Source organism: Periplaneta americana, chromosome 1 (assembly GCF_040183065.1).
Source record: "Periplaneta americana isolate PAMFEO1 chromosome 1, P.americana_PAMFEO1_priV1, whole genome shotgun sequence".
In the NCBI taxonomy this organism is placed as follows: domain Eukaryota; kingdom Metazoa; phylum Arthropoda; class Insecta; order Blattodea; family Blattidae; genus Periplaneta; species Periplaneta americana.
This window is the reverse complement of record NC_091117.1, coordinates 209,232,945-209,254,894: the sequence shown is the minus strand read 5'-3', so window position 1 is coordinate 209,254,894 and position 21,950 is coordinate 209,232,945. Positions and strand designations below refer to the sequence as shown.

The window sequence follows — 21,950 nt, the reverse complement described above, 5'->3', positions numbered from 1 at the left end:
TGAATCATGACTGGTTGCCAATCTGAATGATGATTTGTTACCCTGCTGATTATTTGGCTTATACGTCGTCGTCATCATCATCATCATCATCATCATCATCCAAACAAGTATAAGGCCTAAGGCTTGTTATGGTGTCAGTGAGTCATTCTCGGTCCACCTTTTTTTTTGGACAGCCCAAAAATCTCTTCCCCTGGGGACAGTATTGGAGCATGGCTTTTAGAATTCTAGGAAGTCTGGCTTTTATATAGTGAATTCAATGGAAATGTATAAATGAACTGTTCCGATAAATAAACATTTTGGAACGGTGATTTCCCTTAGATTCCATCAGGTTTTGTTAAAACTACTGTATGTAGGCCTAACTATGCTTCAAGAATGGTATTTTGATTTGAACTAGTGACGAAGATGACGTTCATGTTACGTAATTTGTCTGAAGAAATACCGAACACAGGACCAAACTGCTGAGATATGTTAATTATAGCTCTATGAGAGATTTTTTTTTCTCTTGTATGGAGGAGGGACTCGAATGCTTGCACTGCAGCCTGAGGCTTATTGTGCTTACCACTGCTATTTGTGAATGATTGGTAGCCGAAAGGCTTCACTCTTGTACAAGTATGGCATGCCGCACCGTGAACTTAACCTGGGTTATGGTATGGATGATAATGATGACGAAATGAGTCCGAGATCCAACACCGAAAGTTACCCAGCAATTCTGTTTCAATTGGTTGAGGGAAAACCCTGGAAAAACCCCCCAAGCAGGTAACTTGTCCCAACCAGGATTTGAACCCGGGTGCGCTAATGAAAGGATTATGTACACCATTAATTTCGTATCATTGATTTAGTTCCCTAGGATTTAAAACCTTTTTGCTTTTCCAGTAATCTGAATTTTGATTGTGAGCACAATAAAATAATAGTTTTGTTTTCTTCTTCACTGCATGAATTAGGCATTAGGCCTACTGTTATGCATACCCTGTAAAAATAATTACACAACTGATAGCACATTTGATATTAGCATGGACTTCTGTAGTACATCTAATAAAATTAAAATGAATGTGTTTGACATTGCTGTACTTGTATTATCTTGTATTATTTCTGCTCCAATAGTCGGTGTCTGTGCGCATGTGTATATGTGTGCTTGCTGTCTGTCTGCTTATGCGTGTGGGATCATTATGGATGAATAAATTTGGTGTCACTGCAATTTAGGTTGTCAAAAGTGTGGCTGTAAAACGTTACCTATTCAAAACTTGTGTAAGAAAACCTAACATGCATAACTTACACTATGAATTAATGTTATGTAGGCTACAAAAGTTTCAATGTCCACCCACAAACTACGACAAAATCTTAGGAAACAAGAGTACGACAAATGGTGTGCGCTTCTACATAAAGGAAAAGGTGTTATTTTATTTCAAGAATATACTCCTGGAAATAAATGGATTTTTCCTAAGGAGGGTCTGTCTTCCTCTGAATGGCGGGACGCAATTAAGATGAATGCTAACGTAGCACCAGTGAGAAGTCTTCATGGGAGATCCTTGGACGGTTTCCGTTGCAGATACTGCAACGAGATTGAAACCTTAGCACACGTCCTAGGATCCTGTCAGCATGGAGAACTCCTGAGAAATTCACGCCATCATAACATCCGAAAACTAATAGCACAAGCCCTTAGAAAAAGATCCTACGAGGTCCATGAAGAGGTGCACTGCGTTGCGTCTGAAGGCGGCGGAATTAGAAGAGCGGACATCGTGGCTCTAGACAAGACTAATAGTAAAGGCTTTATACTGGACCCAACTGTTAGATTTGAGGTGAGCCAGACCCAACCATCTGAGGTCAACAAAGAGAAACAACAAATTTATGAGCCCACTATTCCGTATTTTCGAGAAAAATATCAGATGGAAGGCACCTGGGAAGTACATGGTTTAATGATTGGAGCGAGGGACACCATCCCACGATCAACTATAAACACTATCAAAACATTTGGAATCCATGATATCATTCCACAAATAATTACTTCAGCCATTAAAGGATCTGTGGCGATTCTGAAAAATCATTTATACAGAATATCATAATTCCCCCCCCCCTTTTTCTATCTGTTAGTGTGTGATTGTTACAATATATGTACAAATTTATTATTTCTTAAATTTAAGCTCCTTTTCACATTTCAATTTGACTCATCTATTTTACTGTAATCGTTATTATTCTTATATGTGTGTTATTCTGTGTTTTTGGCAACCCAGGATGCCTGGGCAGACTATTTCTTGGAAATAATTTATATATTGTCAAATGTATTACACTTCGCAATATGTCTATGAATATGCTGACATAATGCACAGAAAGACTCAGAATAAAATTCATACTTGTAAGTAACAAATACAATAACTTAGTAATATTACTAGATCTGTACCGGTACAGTGAAAACTTCAGTATTCTCACATTATACTATAATACTAAATTCTAGTACTACATGATGCTAACAATTACAGGTCCTTATAATGCTGAAAGGCTGACAGAAGCAGTCGTGGACATGAGTAGAAAGTTTGGGCCTGTTTTCAAACTGCGACTCGGTGGTACAGATTTTGTTGTGACTGTGGATGCAGAAGATACACGAACAATGTTTCGTCATGAGGGTCGCTACCCATACAGACCCCCCTTCCCTGCACTTCATTATTATCGGCAAAATACATTTGGCAGCATAGGGATAGTTCCAGGGTAAGTAAACGATAAGAAGGTAATTCTGTCCTCTATGAGCCAAAGGGTGACTTTTGTAGGTTTGTTTTTCCAGTAACAGTACAACACGTGACCAGATGAATCCAATCCGAAGAAAGAATCTGCATTATACTTAAAAAAAAAAAAAGCAAACAAAAATGGAAACCATGCTCAAGTGAATTCTTGGACAGGGTCCTTAATAGTGTCGTGCATTACAGGCACTGGGTTCGGTTCAAGTTTGTCGAGTATGACGAAGTTCGATATTCGCCAATGTTCGCTCTACAGAAGGAGGCCTGTCGTGTTTGTTTCACCTCGTTATAAAAATAGTACCTGTCTCCACTCCCACCCATTCATGTTTTAGCTTCTTATGCATTTTAACACAGATTTTGCGATTATTTTTCCTACAAGGCGCGTCCATAAAGTAACTTTCCCACTTGTCCCACAGCTAGCAAACCATATGTTGCGCGAAGCGACTGCGTGTACGTGACAGAGTAATGTCCTGGCATGGTGCATGTGCTAGCAGAACTTCCCGAGTGCTCTCAGTAGCTTCGTTGGATTGGTTGAAGATGAATGTTCCTATTCCAGCTCCCGCCACGTGTGAAGTGCGATCAGTAATACAGTTTTTGAATGCACAGGGCATAGCGCCGATTGAAATTGATCGTCAGCTATACCAGGTCTAAGGGCCTAACATCATGAGCAAGCAGATGGTGCGCTGCTGGTGTAGACAATTTTCAGCAGGACGCCAAAATGTGCATGATGAGGAGCGCAGTGGGAGACCAACCATCATCACAGACGACCTTGTGGAGCTTGTGCGGGAACGCATCATGGAGAATCGTCGCTTCACAATTACAGAACTCAGCAGTCAGTTCCCGCAGATGTCCCGCTCCATGCATTCAGAAACTTTATCACTGATCGCACTTCACACACAGCGGGAGCTGTAATAGGAGCGTCCATCTTCAACCAATGCAATGAAGCTACTGAGAGCACTTGGGAAGTTCCGCTAGTGCATGCGCCATGCCAGGACATACTCTATCATGTACACGCAATCGCTTCGCTCAACATATGGTTTGCTAGCTGTGGGACAAGTGGGAAAGTTACTTTATGGACGCGCCTCGTATAAAATAACATGAAGTTTGTAATGTCTTGCTTGCATCTCTCATGTTCGAACATTGCAGGAACTATTCCTTAAGGGGTTAGGTACAGCTTACAGCAGTAATATTTTGGAAATATTCAACATTTTTTTCCTCCATTACTGTATCTTGTACAATAATGAAAATTAGTCTGTGTAAGACACTGTCCTTCTGCTATATGAAAAAAATATTTTTACGATTAAAAAAAAATTATTTACATTTTTTTTTTTTTTTTTCAAAATGCAGTTCACTGTTCAGTGATGAAGCGTTTTCCACATAACTAAAAAATTATCCAACATTCTGTGATGAAATTTTTTGTGTGTATTTATGCATGTCATATCTACAATATGATGCAAGATCAATTCTCTACCTTTGATAGATTGTCTGATAAGAAATCAATTCATTTAAAAAATAGTCAAATATCAGTATTTTCTTGTAACACAAAATAAAAAAAAATATTATTTATTAAGGAATGTAGTTGAAAGAGCATGATGTTGTAAACATGAGTTTCAGCAATAAAATAAAAGAGAGAGAACATGAAAAAGTTAACAAGTTTATGAATTATGAGGGAAATGCTTTATCACTGCTCAGTGAACAGCCAACATTTTGAATTTTGAAAAAAAAAATATATATATTATATATATAATTTTTTTTATCGTAAAAGTATTTTTTTTTCATATAGCAGAAGGACAGTATTTTACACATACCAATTTTCATTATTGTGCAAGATACAGTAGTGTAGGAAAAAAATGTTGAGTATTTCCAAAACTTTTACTGCTGTAAGCTGTACCTAACCCTTTAATATAATGTATTTGGCTGCCGTAGCATGAAATTTGACTCCATGATTACAGGTCGAGCTTAATGAGAAAAAAAAACACAAACTGATCTTAGGTCTCTCGAACATACTAGATATGAAATATCGCATGTTAAACTGTTAGGTTTTTATTTGTATCCAAAATTAGGATGGCATGAGCACATAGAAAGAACAGGTACTTATATGTACTGAATTGTCAAGGGTAATTTTTGTTTTTAGGAAGTTAAGGCCATTAGCCTCAACAGAAAATCTCAGACAGGTATACTTTGCACTATTTGAATCTCACATTAACTATGGAATTCATAATATATGGAGAAGTGCAACAGGAGTCAATAGCATGTTATTACTACGGGAAAGGACACTGAGGGTAATATTCAACAAAAATACTAGGAATCGTGTAGCCCACTATTTACAGAGGTAAAAAGTAATGTCACTTTACAGTCTATTAATTTATTTCTTTTAACACTAGAAATGAAGTTTTGAGAACATATTAAACCAACAAGTTATATGTATAAATAATAATTTATTATATAAAAACCTCATTGACTATCACAATCTTTATTTAATTACTTTAATATGTGAACAACATAGAATAAATCAAATGTTTACAACAAGTACTTCCGCTTTTTCAGGTATCATCAGGTTGTGTTAGAAAATTGACTTTTATGAATGTGAATAGATTGTGTAATATGACACAGTATTCTTAAAGTGTATGAACTGAACATATTAATTACAAAGAGATTTGCTTACATCGAAACATGGAAACGTTTTTTTTAAACCATCCAGTGTATAAGTAGGAATATTAAACAGTCAAAAGGTATAAAATTGCATAAACTATGTCCATTTGGATTACAGATTAAAATAAATTTAAAATATCAATTAAAAATTAAAAGACAATTGAACATCTAAAATACAATAATTGTAGAAGTTAATATATGTAAGTTGTAATAAATATGGTTATGTACACGACACAATATGTACAAATGGGTTTATTTGTTCCTTCCCCCCCCCCCTTCAGAATAAGTAGTTTAAGTTTTAAGACTACTACAAAATAGAGCCAAGCCCACTAAGTACCGGCATGTTTCTTATACAGGGTGATTCAGACCACCTGTAACAGTCATTTATTTCGGAAACTAGTACATTAAAATTTTCGAGACAAAAATATTTATTACTAAAGCACATGTGAACTTTCACTTGAGCTTGATTTCATCAATCAATCTTAACGGGAAGTAGGGTCAGTGGCGTATCACTTTAAAATTTCAAATGAGAGTCCGGTCAAATTTGGTACTATTTGATAGAGCACTTCAAAACAAACAACTTTCATAGGAAACGTTTCTATTAATTCCTACTCTTTCAATGAGAAAACGTACGAAAAGACAATGCCATCAATATTGAGAAATGTTACAATACGAAAAGGGGAAGGGGTAGTTTACTTGTATTAATCCCTGCTGGCCACCAGGTCTACACTCAGCCAGGTAATTGTGCGTGTGTACTAAGTTAATATTAAATGTACTTATGTAGTTTACATTTTCTTTTCGTAACATTACTCAGTATTAATGACATTATCTTTTCGTACGTTTTCTCATTGAAAGAGTAGGAATTGTTAAAAACTTTTCCTATAAAAGTTGTTTGTTTTCAAAAGCTCTGTCGAATGGTACCCTATTTGACGCGACTCCCATTTGAAATTTTAAAGTGATACGCCACAGACCCTACTTCCTGTTAAGGCTGATCGATGAAATCAAGCTCAAGTGAAAGATCACGTGCTTTAGTTACAAATATTTTTGTCCCGAAAGTTTTAATGCACTAGTTTCCGAAATAAATGACTTAACGTTGGTCCGAATCACCCATTGCTTTTTTGTACGTTTTCTCATTGAAAGAGTAGGAATTAATAAAAACGTTTCCTCTGAAAGTTGTTTGTTTTGAAGAGCTCTATCAAATGTTACCATATTTGACCACTACTCCCATTTGAAATTTTAAAGTGATACGCCACTGACCCTACTTCCTGTTAAGATTGATTGATGAAATCAAGCTCAAGTGAAAGTTCACATGTGCTTTAGTGATAAATATTTTTGTCTCGAAAATTTTAATGCACTAGTTTCCGAAATAAATGACTTATGGGTGGTCTGAATCACCCTGTATAGATTTATCTCTGTATTTCATTCACATTTGACTTTTTTCATGTACCGGTACGTATAAGCTTTCAGATATACTACATATTCTTAGAGTTATTTTGTCCTCTAATTTAGAAATGGAGAGGAATGGTACAAGTTCCGTGCAGCAGTCCTGCCACTTCTTCATACTCGTGTTGTTCAGGCTTACATTGAGCCACAAAAGCAAGTTGCACAGAGTTTCGTGGACTATCTTCAAACAAAGATGGACGAGACTTCTTCAGACGTAGTAACTGATATCTTTCAACACTTGCTTAGATTCACCATTGAAGGTAGGTAATGTGAAAATTTCTTTTCATATAATCTAACTGAATGGATATATTGGGTGATTAATATTTAGAATTAGCCACGAAATCCCATGAAGGGCAAGGGCCTCCTGACTATGCAGGGTGGCTTGTCAAACAGTTCCCGGTTAGCCACTCCGGGAATGATGGTCACTTTTGTAATGTCATATCTGAAGGGTCCATTGTTCACTAGTCACTGTTTAGGTTGCAAGCCACTTTGTGATTAGTTTCCATTGTTGTCGGTCTTTCGCTGTTCTTGACCATAGATGGCCGAATCTTGCTCTAAGTTCGTCTGCCCATCTTGTCTTCTGTCTTCCAATATTCCGTTTGCCAATCCTTGGGTCCCATGTCGTAGGAATGTGTGTCCACCGGTTCGCGTTGAGTCGCATCACATGTCCTGCCCATTTCTTCTTCAGCTTGTCGGCCATCTCTGCTGCGTCTTTGAGGTATGTTTGTCTTCTTATGTCTTCGTTACGTAGTCTATGTCTGAGTGTAATGTTCAGCATCTTCCTCTCCATTTTCCGTTGGCACTTTCTCAGCATGTCCCGCTCTCTTTCCGTTAAGAGACCATGTCTGTGCTCCGTATAGGAGAACTGGAAGGATGCAGCTGTTCATGACTCCACTCTCAATTTTAAATTGTATGTCTTGTCTGTCAGAATGAAACTGAGGCTCCAAAATCTCTTCCATGCGTTTCCGATTCTTCTTTGAATCTCGTTCTGTCGTCTGTTGTGAAAGGACATTAGTTGGCTGAGGTAGATGTATTCAGTCACGTAGTCTAGTTGTCTGCTTCCTATTGTGATCGGTATTTTGGAGTTGTTAGTCATGACTTTTGTTTTCTGTGGGTTTAGTTGTAGTCCTACTTCCGTGCTGAGGTTCTGTAGCTCCACTATCATTGCTTCCAGTTTTTTGGCTGACATGGCTAGGACTACAATGTCGTCTGCAAACCGTATATTAGAGAGCTTCTTCCCGTCAATAGTTATTCCGTCATTGAGCTTTCTCTTTCTGAACACTTCTTCGAGTAGGCCTTTCTTCGAGAAGGCTGTTAATATTTTAGGGGACGGTCAAATGACTTTATTGTCAAACGCCTGGCATTAGAAAACAACAACAACAACATTTTAGGGGACATAGGGTCTCCCTGTCTGACTCCTCTTTCAAGTCTGAATTCTTTTCCTTCCTTGTTTAGTCTGATTTTTGCTGTGCTGTTGGCATAAATTTTTGTTAATATTCTTATATATTTCGTTTCCACGATTAGGAAATTGCTGTAGTTCGAGGAGTCCTGAAGTACTCAACCGTGCAACAAGGCAACGGGAGTATCCACAGACTTATGGAATCGACCACGTGACAACACGTACTATTTAATAAGTGATAATTCTGAAGCACTATAATGTTAAGGAAACAAAATGCTTTAGCATTGATCAAAATGAAGGAGGAAACAAAGTTGGATATTGTTTACAAAAAGTGTATAGTCGGCTTATTCCATTGCTGGTAATGGAAAAGTCAAATGTAGGCCTACATCTCTTCTAAAATACTTTCGGTTACATATTTAGGATTAGACATGTGGACTAAACCTAAGAATTCCAAATCCAGAAGTGGAAGATTCTCTGCAGAACAGGTTCAGTGCTCTTGATGCAATGAATGTTAGTCAGAATAATCTAAACTCGACGCAAGTAAAGTTCAATAAAATTGTAAACCTGATAATAGTAAAAGTAAAGTATTGTTGTTGGGTAGCAGCCATGGGAGAGATATTGCTTCATTTCTAAAGTCTGAACTGGGTGATGACTAGGGCTAGGATTTTGATGACCTAAATCATGAAAAAATGTCCTAAAAACAATGTATTTCTGACCAAAAAATCATACAAAAATGCCCTTAAAAATGCTCTAAAAATTGATCTTACATAATTGACTTAGTAGGAAAAGAAGTTTTATACTACTTAATACTTAGACTAGTAATTAAATTAAATTCTAGTACCAACATTTAAGTTTATTTAATTTTACATAATTTTTCTAAGTAGTACACTTTAATTAATCATTTTACCTGATGTAATTTCCATGTAGTCCACCACAAGGCCAATCCGGAACTAGTAGGCATAGAAGAGTCTACATTGAAGGAGTGGTTGGACTGATCCATCCATTACATGGGTTATACTACGTTAAAATGGCAATACTTGTGTAGAAAAACGATTAAAATATTATAAAAAATAAATGGGTATTAATGGACTAAATATGAAGAGAAAATATCAAAGGAAATAAACATTATTTTACGTTAATAAAGGGGATTTATGGCCAAAATTAAATGAAAATGCCTAAAAAATGACCGAATAAAACGAAAAATGCTCTTATGAGTTGAAACAGGCAAAAAATGCAAAAAATGCCCTAATAAATATGTCTTAAAACACTTAGTTTATCACATAACACATAAATACTAAAGCAGCTATGTTTCTGGCTTACTAGAAAAAAGATGCAATTTCATCAAAATCCTAGCCCTAGTGATGACTATGAAATGTCTAGGTATTAAGGCAAATGTTTCTCTCAGAAATGTTGTTGAGGGTTCAGATAACCTAACAAGGGGAGTACACAGTGTTCTGGACGCCGATTTTGTTGAACTTGTGTGAAGTCAATCTACATATATGAAAAAAACACTACTCATCCCAAAATCCAGTCGAGTAGGCCTTACTTTCGAGATTTTAGCTTTTTAATTTCTTCATAATCCTTATAAGACACAAAGGAAATAAGTGTAAAGTGCCCCGTAGCGTAGTGGATAGGGTGCTGGCCTAGTAGTCGTAGGGTTGGTACATCGAGCCTGTCACCAATCTATTTTTACAGTAAAACCTGCCCTTAACAGAATCGTAAGGGACCAGGAAAATTTTTCGTTAAAGCCAGTTTTCCATTTAGTAGAGATGTACTATAGAAATTATACCAGGGATATGCACTTAATTTATTTGAAATAAAATATCTTACTCATTTACGTAGTTATTCACACTATAATTGGACTTATGCAAACATTACACTGAACAGAATGAAATTACTCACTTTTTCCTTATTTTTTCCAATAAACAAACAGGGTTTTCTGCACACAGTTTATATTTTTGACTGCCTGACTTTCCCCAAACACTGTAATCTGAGAAATCACACTAAGCATAATCTTTCTAGCATATTCCTGTACCATAGGATCCAATACACAGTGATTTTTCACCCTGTTGCTGACAAACTACTCCCACACTATTTATTAATGTCTTCGTTTGCAGTTTTCTTAAGTTCTCTTTTAATTTTTCCATTAGCACAGTTTTTACCACAGCTTCAAAATGTCCGTTTTTTTCCTCTAGAATCTTGTACTCTTGAGTTTTTACCGACATTGAACATCTTTATGATCTGTGTAACAGACAATACCGGTACAGAGATTTGGCTATGATACAGAGTGAATCCTAAGTAATCTCATTAATTTCAAGAGGTTATTCTTTGAAATATTTAAAAAAAAGTTTAATACAATTTTGCTCGTTTTTGCTTCCTTTGCCAGGAAAAAAAAAATTGCTTTATATGGAACATTTCATTGCGTGTTTTGGGAAAGCCATTGATTTAATTCCCAATAAGCTCAGTCAATTTAAGAGAACAGTGTATTATGATAATAAATGATTGAAAAAAATTTAGTTTTGTCCTTTAAATATGAAGAAATTTGATTCGAACAAATGTAACATTTTAAAATTCCTTTGCAGAACGAAAAGTTACATTTGTTCAGATGAAATTTCTGCACATTTAAAGGATAAAACTAAAATTCTTTCAATCATTTATTAACATAATATATTGCTCTCTTAAATTGACTGAGCATATTGGGAATTCAATTACGCTATGAAATGTTTCATATAAAACAATTTGTATCTCGAGAAGGAAGCAAAAACGAGGAAAATTGTATTAAACTTTTTTGTTTCAAGTATCTCAAAGAATAACTTCCTGAAATTAATGACATTGCTTACAGTTCACTCTGTATATCTTGCTCACTTACATGAATCACATTTACTGTCGTTTTGAGATCAAGCACAACTCTTGTTTATGAAGATATAATGAGAACTGTCAGACTAAGGGTCGAATTCATAGGCGTCACTTATAAAATGAGGAAACACTTAAGTAATAAGCATTTCCTTAGCACTTATTTAGATCATATTGCAGAGACGCTACTCTTTCACATCCACTGAGCATTCCCTTGACATCGAAAGAAATATGGCAACATGGCTAGATGTGAGCGCTTTCGTACATTCAATTGTTTTCCAGTGCCTTCAAATTGTTAAATCGACATTATTATCGTACACAAATACAGAAGTAAATATTATAGAACTAAAATTATACAAATGTCGAGAAAGCATTTTACAGAAGAAGAAAGAAGTAAGCTAAGAGAAATAATTATTAAATATAGAGACATCGTCAAAAGTAAAAAAAAATTTGATAATTGTTCTCTCCAAAAGAATAAATTGACATGGGACAAAATTGCAGTTGAGTTTTATACAAACTCCGAAAATATTCCTGTCAGTAAATCATTTTAATATAATTTTCAGTTATTTTATGGTAAACAAAGTGAAAGTGATATTAATTACGCAAATTTTAACAACTTATTCCTTCGGTAGAGTACAAACAAAAATGCAAATAACACTTTTTTGGGACATAAACACTTTTCGAAAAAATACCATTTAAACCTACCTAAATGCTGCTGTATCGTAAAATCTCAAAGCAACCAGTACTTTCAGCCGTGGTGAAATCGGTAAGCCTCATGGTTGTATTGTGGATTTCAATGAGAGACACCAGAATATCCACAACAGTGTTCTTGTCGAAACGTTATGTCTTCTTAAATGTTGGTTATTATACATCTCTAAAGGGTTTTTCATTATAGGACTCGATAAATTAATCAAAATCATAATCATCATCCATTGTACACTGAATCAGCTGATTACAATGCATATGAGGAAACACTTGAGTAAGCTGACAAGCTACCTTATTTGAATAAGTGTTCACTTCAGTGGGATTTATGAATTGGAAATGATTATAAGCAACTGCTTAAGGATTTCCTTACGATAAGTGTTGACTATGAATTCGGCCCTAAACTAAGAAATATAGGCCTGGAGCCGTTATTGAGTAAAATTTCTATAAAGGGCAAACAATTAGAATTTCAATATAGGTAGTCATGAATGATACTGCACGTAGTGCTGCTGTACTGTTAAAACCTGAATTCCAAAAGTGACTGAGCGATCATTAGCATGGGAACTGGGAAGAACGGAGATAATTATGTAACAATCAAAAGCAATTACAGTACAAAACTCTGTAAGCAAGGCAACAAACAACAAAAGAAGTATGGTACAATTAGATAGAAAGCTTGTGGAGCGGTACAACAAATGTCTGAATGTAAATAGAAATTACTGTATGTTGAAAAGTAATTGAAAGGTGTACTTTCACTTGCATGTATTAAAAGTTCCCTCAATAAAGTGCTTTCTGAAAAAAAAATACCAGAACTAACTTTCCGAATCACCCTTGTCTATTAGTTTCTAATTCAGAAACTAGTGCCAGAAATGTGTAGTATCAAGATTTTTTAAAATTAGTTACTAATTTTACACCCTAATCACGCATTTACAGTAGTTAAAAATATACTGGTATGTACTATTATTGAACAATACTTGTCTTTTATTACAGCTATCTCTGTAACAAGTCCTGGAGTACGGTTCTCATGTTTGGCACCAAACAACAGAGAAGCTGAAACAATGGATATTATAAATGCAAGTATCAACTTTATGGATGGCTTGTATGAGACACTCGTTGGCCTTCCTATGTGGAAATTTTATCGAACAAGTGGCTATCAGAAGTTAGAATCATCCCATGAAGTCATTCACCGGTAAGTAGGCCTGTCAGTAATCATGAAGATAGCTGAATATTATTGTTGATCTACTTTTTTTTGTTTTTGTTAGCTTTGTAATTATTTGGATAAGTGTAACAAGAGACTAGATCCTTAAGGTACGGTCACACGTCGCTACTTTTGCAGCAATACAGTACAAAAAACTGCGCAACTCTTATACTGCGATGTGTGAACAACGGTGCAACCCGAAAAGTAGCGGCTGCCAAACCTGCTGCCCGCTACTTTTCCATGCTGCGCGCAGCTTAAAAGTAGCAACGTGTGAACAGGGTTCTCAGGGTTGCAGCCGCAGCATTTTTGATATCGGTTTTGTTGAAACTTTTGCTGCGGTTGCAACCAGTGTTACCACCCAAATGTGCCAATGATACTTTTATTGTTTGGATATATTTTAATGTTAAATGTGATGAAAATAAATTATTTGTAACAGTTATTAAATATACAACACAGTCTGAGCATATTTGCTGACGATATAATTCACTTTTTAAATTTTCTGTAGCGTAGTTTCAAACAGGAAGGTTGCCAACACTGATTACGTGAATATGCTGTTGGTTATCATTTAAGTATATAGGCGTTTTTAAAAGCTTTATAGTAAAAATAATGCCAATTTCTGAACACTAGATACGACAGAAAAGCAAATAATAGATAAGGAAGCTTTCGCACGAGTTTCTTAATAATGCGAACATAACCATAAATGTATATTGAGAAGTCAACACAGAGATGGAAACCTGCAGCATGACTGCGGCTGCAAAAGTAGCGCCTTGTGTGTGAACAGACTCGCAACCTCCAGTTGCAACTTTTGCAGCACTCGGGTTGCGCAGCATGAAAAGTAGCTTGCAGCGTGCTACTTTTGGCTTACGTGTGAACACGACATGCAACTTTTGCAGCTGCAGTACAAAAGTTGCACTGCAAAAGTAGCGATGTGTGACCGTACCTTTACATTTCACAGTGTTGCAACTTGAAGCATAGTTTTATTTAGGTACATACAAGATGCATCTTGATTATTGGCTTATTTTGTCAGTAATTATGTTTGTGTTTATTTTGACACCTACTTATAAGTATAACTGATTTATTATAATACAGAATGTCTCAGTCTAACATGGTCTATTTGCATGGCAGTTTTCATATATGCATAGAAATGGTACACCTATTGGCCACATGACATACTATGGTGATACTGGTAATATGTTACATACCGGTATTCTCTCAATATGCTGAAACTGTTTGGTATCCTTTTCTATATACATTTTTGGCACCTGCTTAACCCTCCATTACTCGTTCAAGTTCTCATCAAGAAATAGAGACAACCTCCTGACGGATATTATGCTTCAGATCATCTAAGGTGCGAGGGTTTTTCTTGTAGGCTACACTTTACCTTTCAGTGAACCCCAGAAATGAAAATCACAGGAGGTTAGATCTAGTGATTGAGAGGGCTATAAATTTTATTAATACTAATGACTGTTCTGTGACACTTGATTAAGTTTATATAGGGAACCATCAGATGTATGAGTGGTAGCAGAATTCTTTGAAAGAATGTGTACCTTTGTTCCATGTCGATCAACTCTTGAAAAAAGAAAAATACCCCGATAATTATTCTTTCCTTGTTCATGGCACACCATACACCAACTTTCCCATCATCTAAGACAACCTCGTGAATAATGTCTGGGTTTTCAGTGGACTAGTAGCAGCAATTTTGTGAATTTTCGGAGCTGTGGAGATGGAACCAAGCATCCTCGGAGAATAAAATAAGAATTTATTTCTCCATCATGCATTATATTCACAAAAGTACATCTTTTTCCAGGATTTCCCAGTTGTATCTAATGACTAGGACTGGATTTTTAGGTACCAGTACTAAAATTGACATTGAGTATACATGAGTGGATATGATGTACATTTTTTTTCTTTTACGTAGGAGTGACCCCAAAGGCTTACACTGCAGTCTGAGACATATTGTGCTTACCACTCTGTTCTGTGAATGGTTAGGTAGCCAAACGGCTGTGCTCTTGTACAAGTACAGCACACTACACTGCGAACTTAATCCAGGCTATGATATGGATGATGATGATGATGATGATGATGATGATGATGATGATGATGATGATGATGGTGATGGTGATATGTGAATTAATGATAGAAAAATGAATCCGAGTTCCAACGCCGAAAGTTACCCAGCAATTCTGCTTCAATTGGTTGAGGGAAAACTCTGGAAGAACTCCAACCAGGATTTGAACCTGGGCCCGCTCATTTCACGGTCAGACGTGCTAACCGTTACTTCACAGCGGTGGACCATAATGTACATTAGAACCGTTTTGAGGCCTTGTTCACAACACTCGGAAATCTAACAAAGGAGAACTGGTCAACAAAGACTAGAGAGTGAATCTACCGAAGCACGCTTGCTAATTTGTAAATAACAGTTGATACTATTCATTTGAATTTGCGTTTGAAAAGTGAGTACTACTTAGTGAAGATACCCATAAGTCTACTTAAGTTGAAGCTGTAGCCAATAGAAGAGAATGGCGCGAATTTCGAACATGGAGTTGCATCAGTTGCCTACTGCTTTGAAATCCAGCAGAATTATTTATAGGCCTATACTAGAGTTAGGATATTACTTGCTTGTTTATAACTATACAATGACGTACCCAGGAATATGCTTTGAGGGAGCTACATAGATTGGATAAAAAGTAATGGCAACACTGCTGTCACGTGACGATGGTGCGTTTGTGAGTTGCCAGCTGTGTGGACATGAACAAGGACTCTTAGATGAGTTAGTGCAGCCAGCGGCGACAGTACTCTGTCAATCTACTGCGGTGTGTAGAACGTTGACTTCCATAGGGATAGTGCGAGCGCCCTGAGACCACGTTTACAAAACTAGAGAAACGTTCCTGGATCAAAATTGAAGTGACACGAGGTCATAGTGCACAAGAATGTTTTCAGGGACTGCATGAAGCATATGCCGATGCAGCGTTGCCATATCACACAGTGGCATGATGTGTTAAAGCGTTCCGGGAAGGCAGGGATACCATTCAGGACAACCTCCGTATAGGACGACCCCCATGGAGGACAACACAGTTCAACTCCTTGCTTCCCTGTTGGATGCTGATCGCCGATGGACTGCGCGTGAGTTAGCAGCGGATGTCTGAGTATGCCATAAAACTGTGCTCCACATTCTGCAAGACATCCTGGGTTACCGAGGTTTAACAATGGCACCGCTATTCAGTCGCACAGGCCTTGTTGGACCGGTACCAAAGGAAAGATGACGACTTTCTTGGACGAATCGTCGCTATGGACGAAACCTGGGCTTGCTCATACGAACCAACCGAACATGAAACGTCAATCAAATGAATGGAAGCATCCAGATTCTTCTCGTCCGAAGAAAGTGCGCCCTATACAAAGTGCTGTGAAAGTGATGTTCATTGTGGCATATGACATTGATGGGGTAATACTGCACCACGCTGTACCTCCAAGGCAGACGAAAAATGCGGACTAATGGAACATCCACCGTACTCACCCGATATGATCCATGCGATTACGATCTTTTCTCCAAAGTGAAAGAACCATTGCGAGGGACCCAGTACAATACCAGAGAGGAACTTATCCGTGCTATAGGGCAGTCAATATGGAACATCAACAAAGATGGACGCGCTGATGGTGTATGACGCCTTCCAAACATTTGGCAAAAGGTAATAAATAAGGGGGGCGACTATATAGAAGGTATGTAAATGTTGTACCCCTGTGAATAAAGCCATGTCAGAAATATCGAACTGCTGCTATTACTTTTTATCCAACCTTAGTATTTACAATCAGTGTCATAGAGCAACATTTAATGCACATCTTTTTAAAGGGAGTCTAGCAATATATCGAACAAGCAAAACATAAAATAAAAGTTTAAAGATAACATCTTTATATTTTTCCCCAAACAATATTTAAATAGCATTAACAGTAAGACAGTAAAAGTGAAACTTTTTTTTATTGTTATAAAACAAAGTTAAATATTCTTAGTTCTTTCTGCACCACAATGTCAATTATCTCTTCTAAATTGATAAAAATATCTCTTAGTACCTAAAAATCCGATCTTTACTCATGACACACACTAATTATTATCTTATTCAGTTTTGTGTGTAAAATTGTAGTGTAATTTGTAAATTTGTAGTGTTTTTTGTAATGCAGTTTTACTCCTGGTTGAGTGTTAGAGAAGGCCATGTGGCCTTGACTCTGCCAGGTTAAATAAACCATTATTATTATTATTTTATATGGTTTGATTTTCAACAACGTTGTAGCTCTATGTGCAGAATAAAGAGAAATTCCTGCTTGATGGACTAATAGCCTAATGGGTTTTTAGTGGAATTTTCCAAGCCAGTGTCATCCAACGTTTCTTCTATCAAAATCCATTTTTTCTTTCTGTGCTTATAACCTGCAATACTTCCAATCTCTAGAAATTTACATACTAATTTACGGATTGTTTTACGAGCTGAAACCTTCACACCAGGAAATCTTTCTACAGATAGTATTCAGACTTCATGAGCGGACTCTATACATATGTAAGAATAATGTTCTAAAGAAGATTTAAATTCAGCCCTGTCACACACTTTTTAAAGAAATATTGCATTCTGAATACACACACTCCTTTTTATAATGGTTGAATGATTCAGACTAACCGAGAACACACTGCATATGTGTGACAGAGTTTGACTTTGAGCTTCATGTGCTAGAAAGCAACCAGTACTGGTACCGGTATCGAGAAACCCTGCGTGTATTCCACATTAGATTGAGACACGCAATATTAACATTAACTGAAAAAGCAATTGAAGGTAGTTTAATGTCTTACTTTCTTTCAGGGTTGTAGAGAAAAAACTTCAGGATATGAAATGCAAGTACAATGAAAGTCCTGAACAAATGGAAGAAGTCAACCCTATGTTAACATCATTATTTACGAATCCGACATTGGAATGGAAAGACGTTGTTATGCTAGTGATGGAGTTGTTCCTTGGTGGAATTGATGCTGTTAGTAAAATGGCTTTATTTGACTGTATATTATTTTAATGTACCGAAGTACATATGATATTTCCATGCAGATATTCTGCGTCATCATACGATGAAAGAGTAATGGAACGGAGAAAATTCTCTCCGGCGCCAGGATTCGAACCTGGGTTTTCAGCTCTATGTGCTGATGCTTTATCCACTAAGCCACACCGGATTCCGGAGGGAACCCAAGACTTGGAACTTAAAACTGAGATGATTCTTCCGACACTGGGGTGGAATCCGGTGTGGCTTAGTGGATAAAGCGTCAGCACGTAGAGCTGAAAACCTGGGTTCGAATCCCGGTGCCGGAGAGAATTTTCTCCGTTCCATTACTCTTTCATTTGATTTGACTGGTTTTTATCATTTTTAAAATTTAAATTTTAATGGAAATTATTGTTACTACTCAGCAGTGGCGTAGCGTCAATGTAAGCTAAAAAGCTCAGCTTCCCCAGTTAATAATAATTTTATAACAAACCTGCAGTTTATGAACAAAATTATTTATTAATTTTAATAGAATTTATATTTAGGCGTTAAATATTCTGATGCGGCAGCTCAGGATGATTTGTGATGCAGCAGTAAACATGAAGCCTGCACACACCAGCTTTCAATCCTCTCATTCTTCTGTGTAACCCACCCCGCAGATTTTCCATCTCTTTCTAACAAAACTACCCTGGTCGCAAGGCTCGCAAGAAGCTAGCTTTAACATTGAAAAGAATTTAGTTTCCGAGTTATCCCTTTCGTGATTGTGTTTAGTTGAAGTGTTAGTGTCCATTGTGGCTGATATAATAAATAATGAGTGAAATAACAGTTGCTGGCACTAATTTACTTGATTTTTTAGGATAATTCCATTATCAAGACTGACTTATGAACAAAAGTGTAATTTAAAAAGAAACGACCGACTCCCTTGCTGTCAATGAAGGACACAATCAAGACAGACGCATACTTACGTAATTACTAATACTGTATTTATTGACCATTAATATTGTGATTTCTCTTAATATGACAGAGAGTGAGCTAGTGTTAAATTATACGTATACGTGTCTATTTGTTAGAGATATGTGTAAACCATGAAATCATAATTTACTACGTACTATTTAAGGTGATGGTTTATTGGTGTTACTTACGAGGTTCCAACCAATCTTCGGACTGTTGACTTGACATTGATTACTATTTGTTTTAAGACTATATTTTTGCAATACGTTTTCTCATATGTACATGAAAGACAATTTGAGTTAGCTTCCCCTGCTCAAAATTTTATGCTATGACACTGCTACTCAGTTTAAATATGTTCTTAGTGTTGTCAAACTCCAGAAACTTTCTTAAACTATGATATATATATATATATATATATATTTTTTTTTGCTATAGAATTTTAAAATAATTGTTGACTCCAACTTTGTTGTGGTTTTCTTCTTATAACAGTACTTCTTATAAGGGTATTCCTTTAGTTTTCCATGATATAAAAGACTGTCCTAATATTTACCAATACTGTGCAAATGGATAGTATTAAAAAATCACCGGTTTTCAACAATATGTCTGAAATCGAGCAATTATGCATATAAAATTAGTTTAACAGTAACTGTTGAAGATGTTTAGTAGCCATACAGTAATTTGAAAACAATTTCAAGTAAAAGTTGTGGTGTGAGGAGAGAGTAAAATTGAATGGTAATGTGGTAATGCAATTGTACTTTTTTTTTTCAGACGGCTACAACAGTGGCCATGACATTTCATTATTTGGCAACTCATCCTGAAGTGCAGCAAAAAGTATATGAAGAAGCTATGGTGCAAGAATCTCCTCAGCACATGTCTTACTTGCGAGCTTGTATTAAAGAGACATTGCGATTGTCCCCAACAGCTGGAGCAAATGGTCGCTATTTGGCTAGTAATGCAGTAATAGGAGGCTATTGTGTACCTGCTGGGGTTAGTAGATGATTCATTACTAAGAAAGTAAAAATTATCATTTTAATCCTTTCCAATTCTACGTCGGGAGAAATGAACCTTCCTCTGTGTTGTGGTATTACCCAAGTAGTGGTGTTCATACGACGTTTTCTGCATTTCATATTAAGTTGTTTCATACATAATCTCTATGTTCTGCAACGGCATCTGCTAGCAGATATAGGATGAATAACAAACAGGTTCACAAAAAACTGCACGACAACTGTTCTGATTCTTATAGTTCTGTTGATACAGTGAAGATTTGGATATTAACAAAATTGAACCTAGTACAAAATTACATGAGCCTGATTTTGATATTAGTAGTGGTAATTCTGCAGATGGAAGTGTTGCTGTATTGTATTTATTTACATTCCATGGTATTTGTACATCGCTTCACAGCTAGAATATGGAACAAGTAAAAAAAAAAAAAAATAATAGTACTACAAAGTCTTAATCATAGTTACAGTCTAGTTGAAATATATACAGAAGAGTTTTACAATATAGTCTACTAGTACAACACAAGGGGTTCGTATCAATACTTAATACAAGACAGAAATATTCATGCAGTGTTGTTGAATGTCATAAATTCACCTACAGAATAGAAGTCGTAAGAAATTAGGTACCGTACTGGTACTTCTTTAATTTGACCCTAAATAATTTTATGTTTTGAGTTTTATTTTTTATATCCATAGGGAGGCTATTAAAAATTGTTACTACCATTCGAAATTGTGCTGCTTCAGCCCATAATCCAGGGAGGAAGGTTGAAGTTTCAATATATTTTTCCAGAATATAAGGAGAAAATTCAAAACATTCACCTAGAGGATGATGGGCTTTTGATATTAGTTCTGCAAAAACATCTGATATATCTGATGGTGATAAATAGGAAATAAAAGTTTTAACCACTTTCGAATTTCAGATGTTTTGTTTCAGAACTCCTGGTTTGATATACTGTTTCCTTTAATTTTCCTAAGCCAACTCTGTCCTGTGTGAAATTTACCTTCTTTAATCTTAACACAGGAAAAATGAATTTTGGCGAATTATTATGTGATGCTGTTTCATAATCTAACAAAAGCTTATAAGAGATTAACTGCTTTCCATATATTTGGAGACAACTTCTTCAGGAAACACCACATGTTATAGTTTGTTTTTTTTTCGAATGTATGCTATACATTTTATAGAAGTGGTTGGTAGCATAATCAACTGCAATGTTATTACTGCACTTTCAAGAAAGTTTACCAAGAAGAAAGGATTAGTAGAAAGTGTGTTCGCGATTCTGACTATTTTGCAAATGACAAATTTTTATGCAACAATTCGTTAGTAAAACAAACGAAACTCTTAGTAATTACTGGTGCTTTTCACTTGTCGTGACAAATTTACGAATACAGATTTATGCAAAAATAGGGTCACTACCATATATATCTGTATTTTGTATGAAAGTGTGTATTTTAAGGCCCTTGTCCGTATCGTATCATACAAGTAAAAAAGTGACGAAATGTCTATATGGAAGATTGGAGAATGTTGGGTTTTACTGAAAGACCTGCCCTTAGGCAAAAAACTAAGAATGAATTTTTGGGAAAACAAATATGTCCGTATTTTTGTATCCGTAATTATGATAACCTAAACAGAAATGACTAAGAAGAGAGTTCAGGCCGTCGCGTGGATCAGATCCTAGCATAGCTCAGTTGGCTAAGAGCATTTAACGCGCCAATCTGAGGGGTCCTGAGTTCGATTTCCAGTGCTGGATTGAATTTTTCTCCATTAAATAGTTAATAATAATTTATATTTTTGTTTTCCATACTCTTTATAATTACAGTAAGAGTAATTTAAGCACAATATATTATACTTGGGAAATTAACCATTATTACTTCAAGTTGACTGCCCCCGTGGTCTGTTGGTTAGCATGCTGGCTTACAGATCAGGAGGTCCCGGGTTCGATTCCCGAGCTCGGCTCTTGGTGAATTTTTCTTGAAGAAGAAGAATTCCCTGGGTGTCTAGAGTCTGGAAACTTGTATGAATGTGA

The 21,950-nt window shown here is 36.2% G+C and overlaps 1 protein-coding gene and 1 non-coding gene across 2 annotated transcripts in view; one reads left to right on the top strand and one right to left on the bottom strand.

The window, feature by feature from the left end:
- Positions 1-21,950, top strand: part of LOC138707017 (probable cytochrome P450 49a1) — a 31,857-nt gene that overhangs the window by 3,339 nt on the left and 6,568 nt on the right. The window contains exons 2-6 of the mRNA XM_069836576.1: positions 2,475-2,700; positions 6,888-7,081; positions 12,763-12,961; positions 17,812-17,977; positions 19,697-19,915. Of these exons, the coding sequence (XP_069692677.1) occupies positions 2,475-2,700; positions 6,888-7,081; positions 12,763-12,961; positions 17,812-17,977; positions 19,697-19,915 (1,004 nt within the window). The remainder of the gene's footprint in view (positions 1-2,474; positions 2,701-6,887; positions 7,082-12,762; positions 12,962-17,811; positions 17,978-19,696; positions 19,916-21,950) is intronic.
- On the bottom strand, positions 18,099-18,170 carry TRNAY-AUA (transfer RNA tyrosine (anticodon AUA)). The gene has a single exon. It is a non-coding gene; the product is annotated as a tRNA-Tyr (tRNA).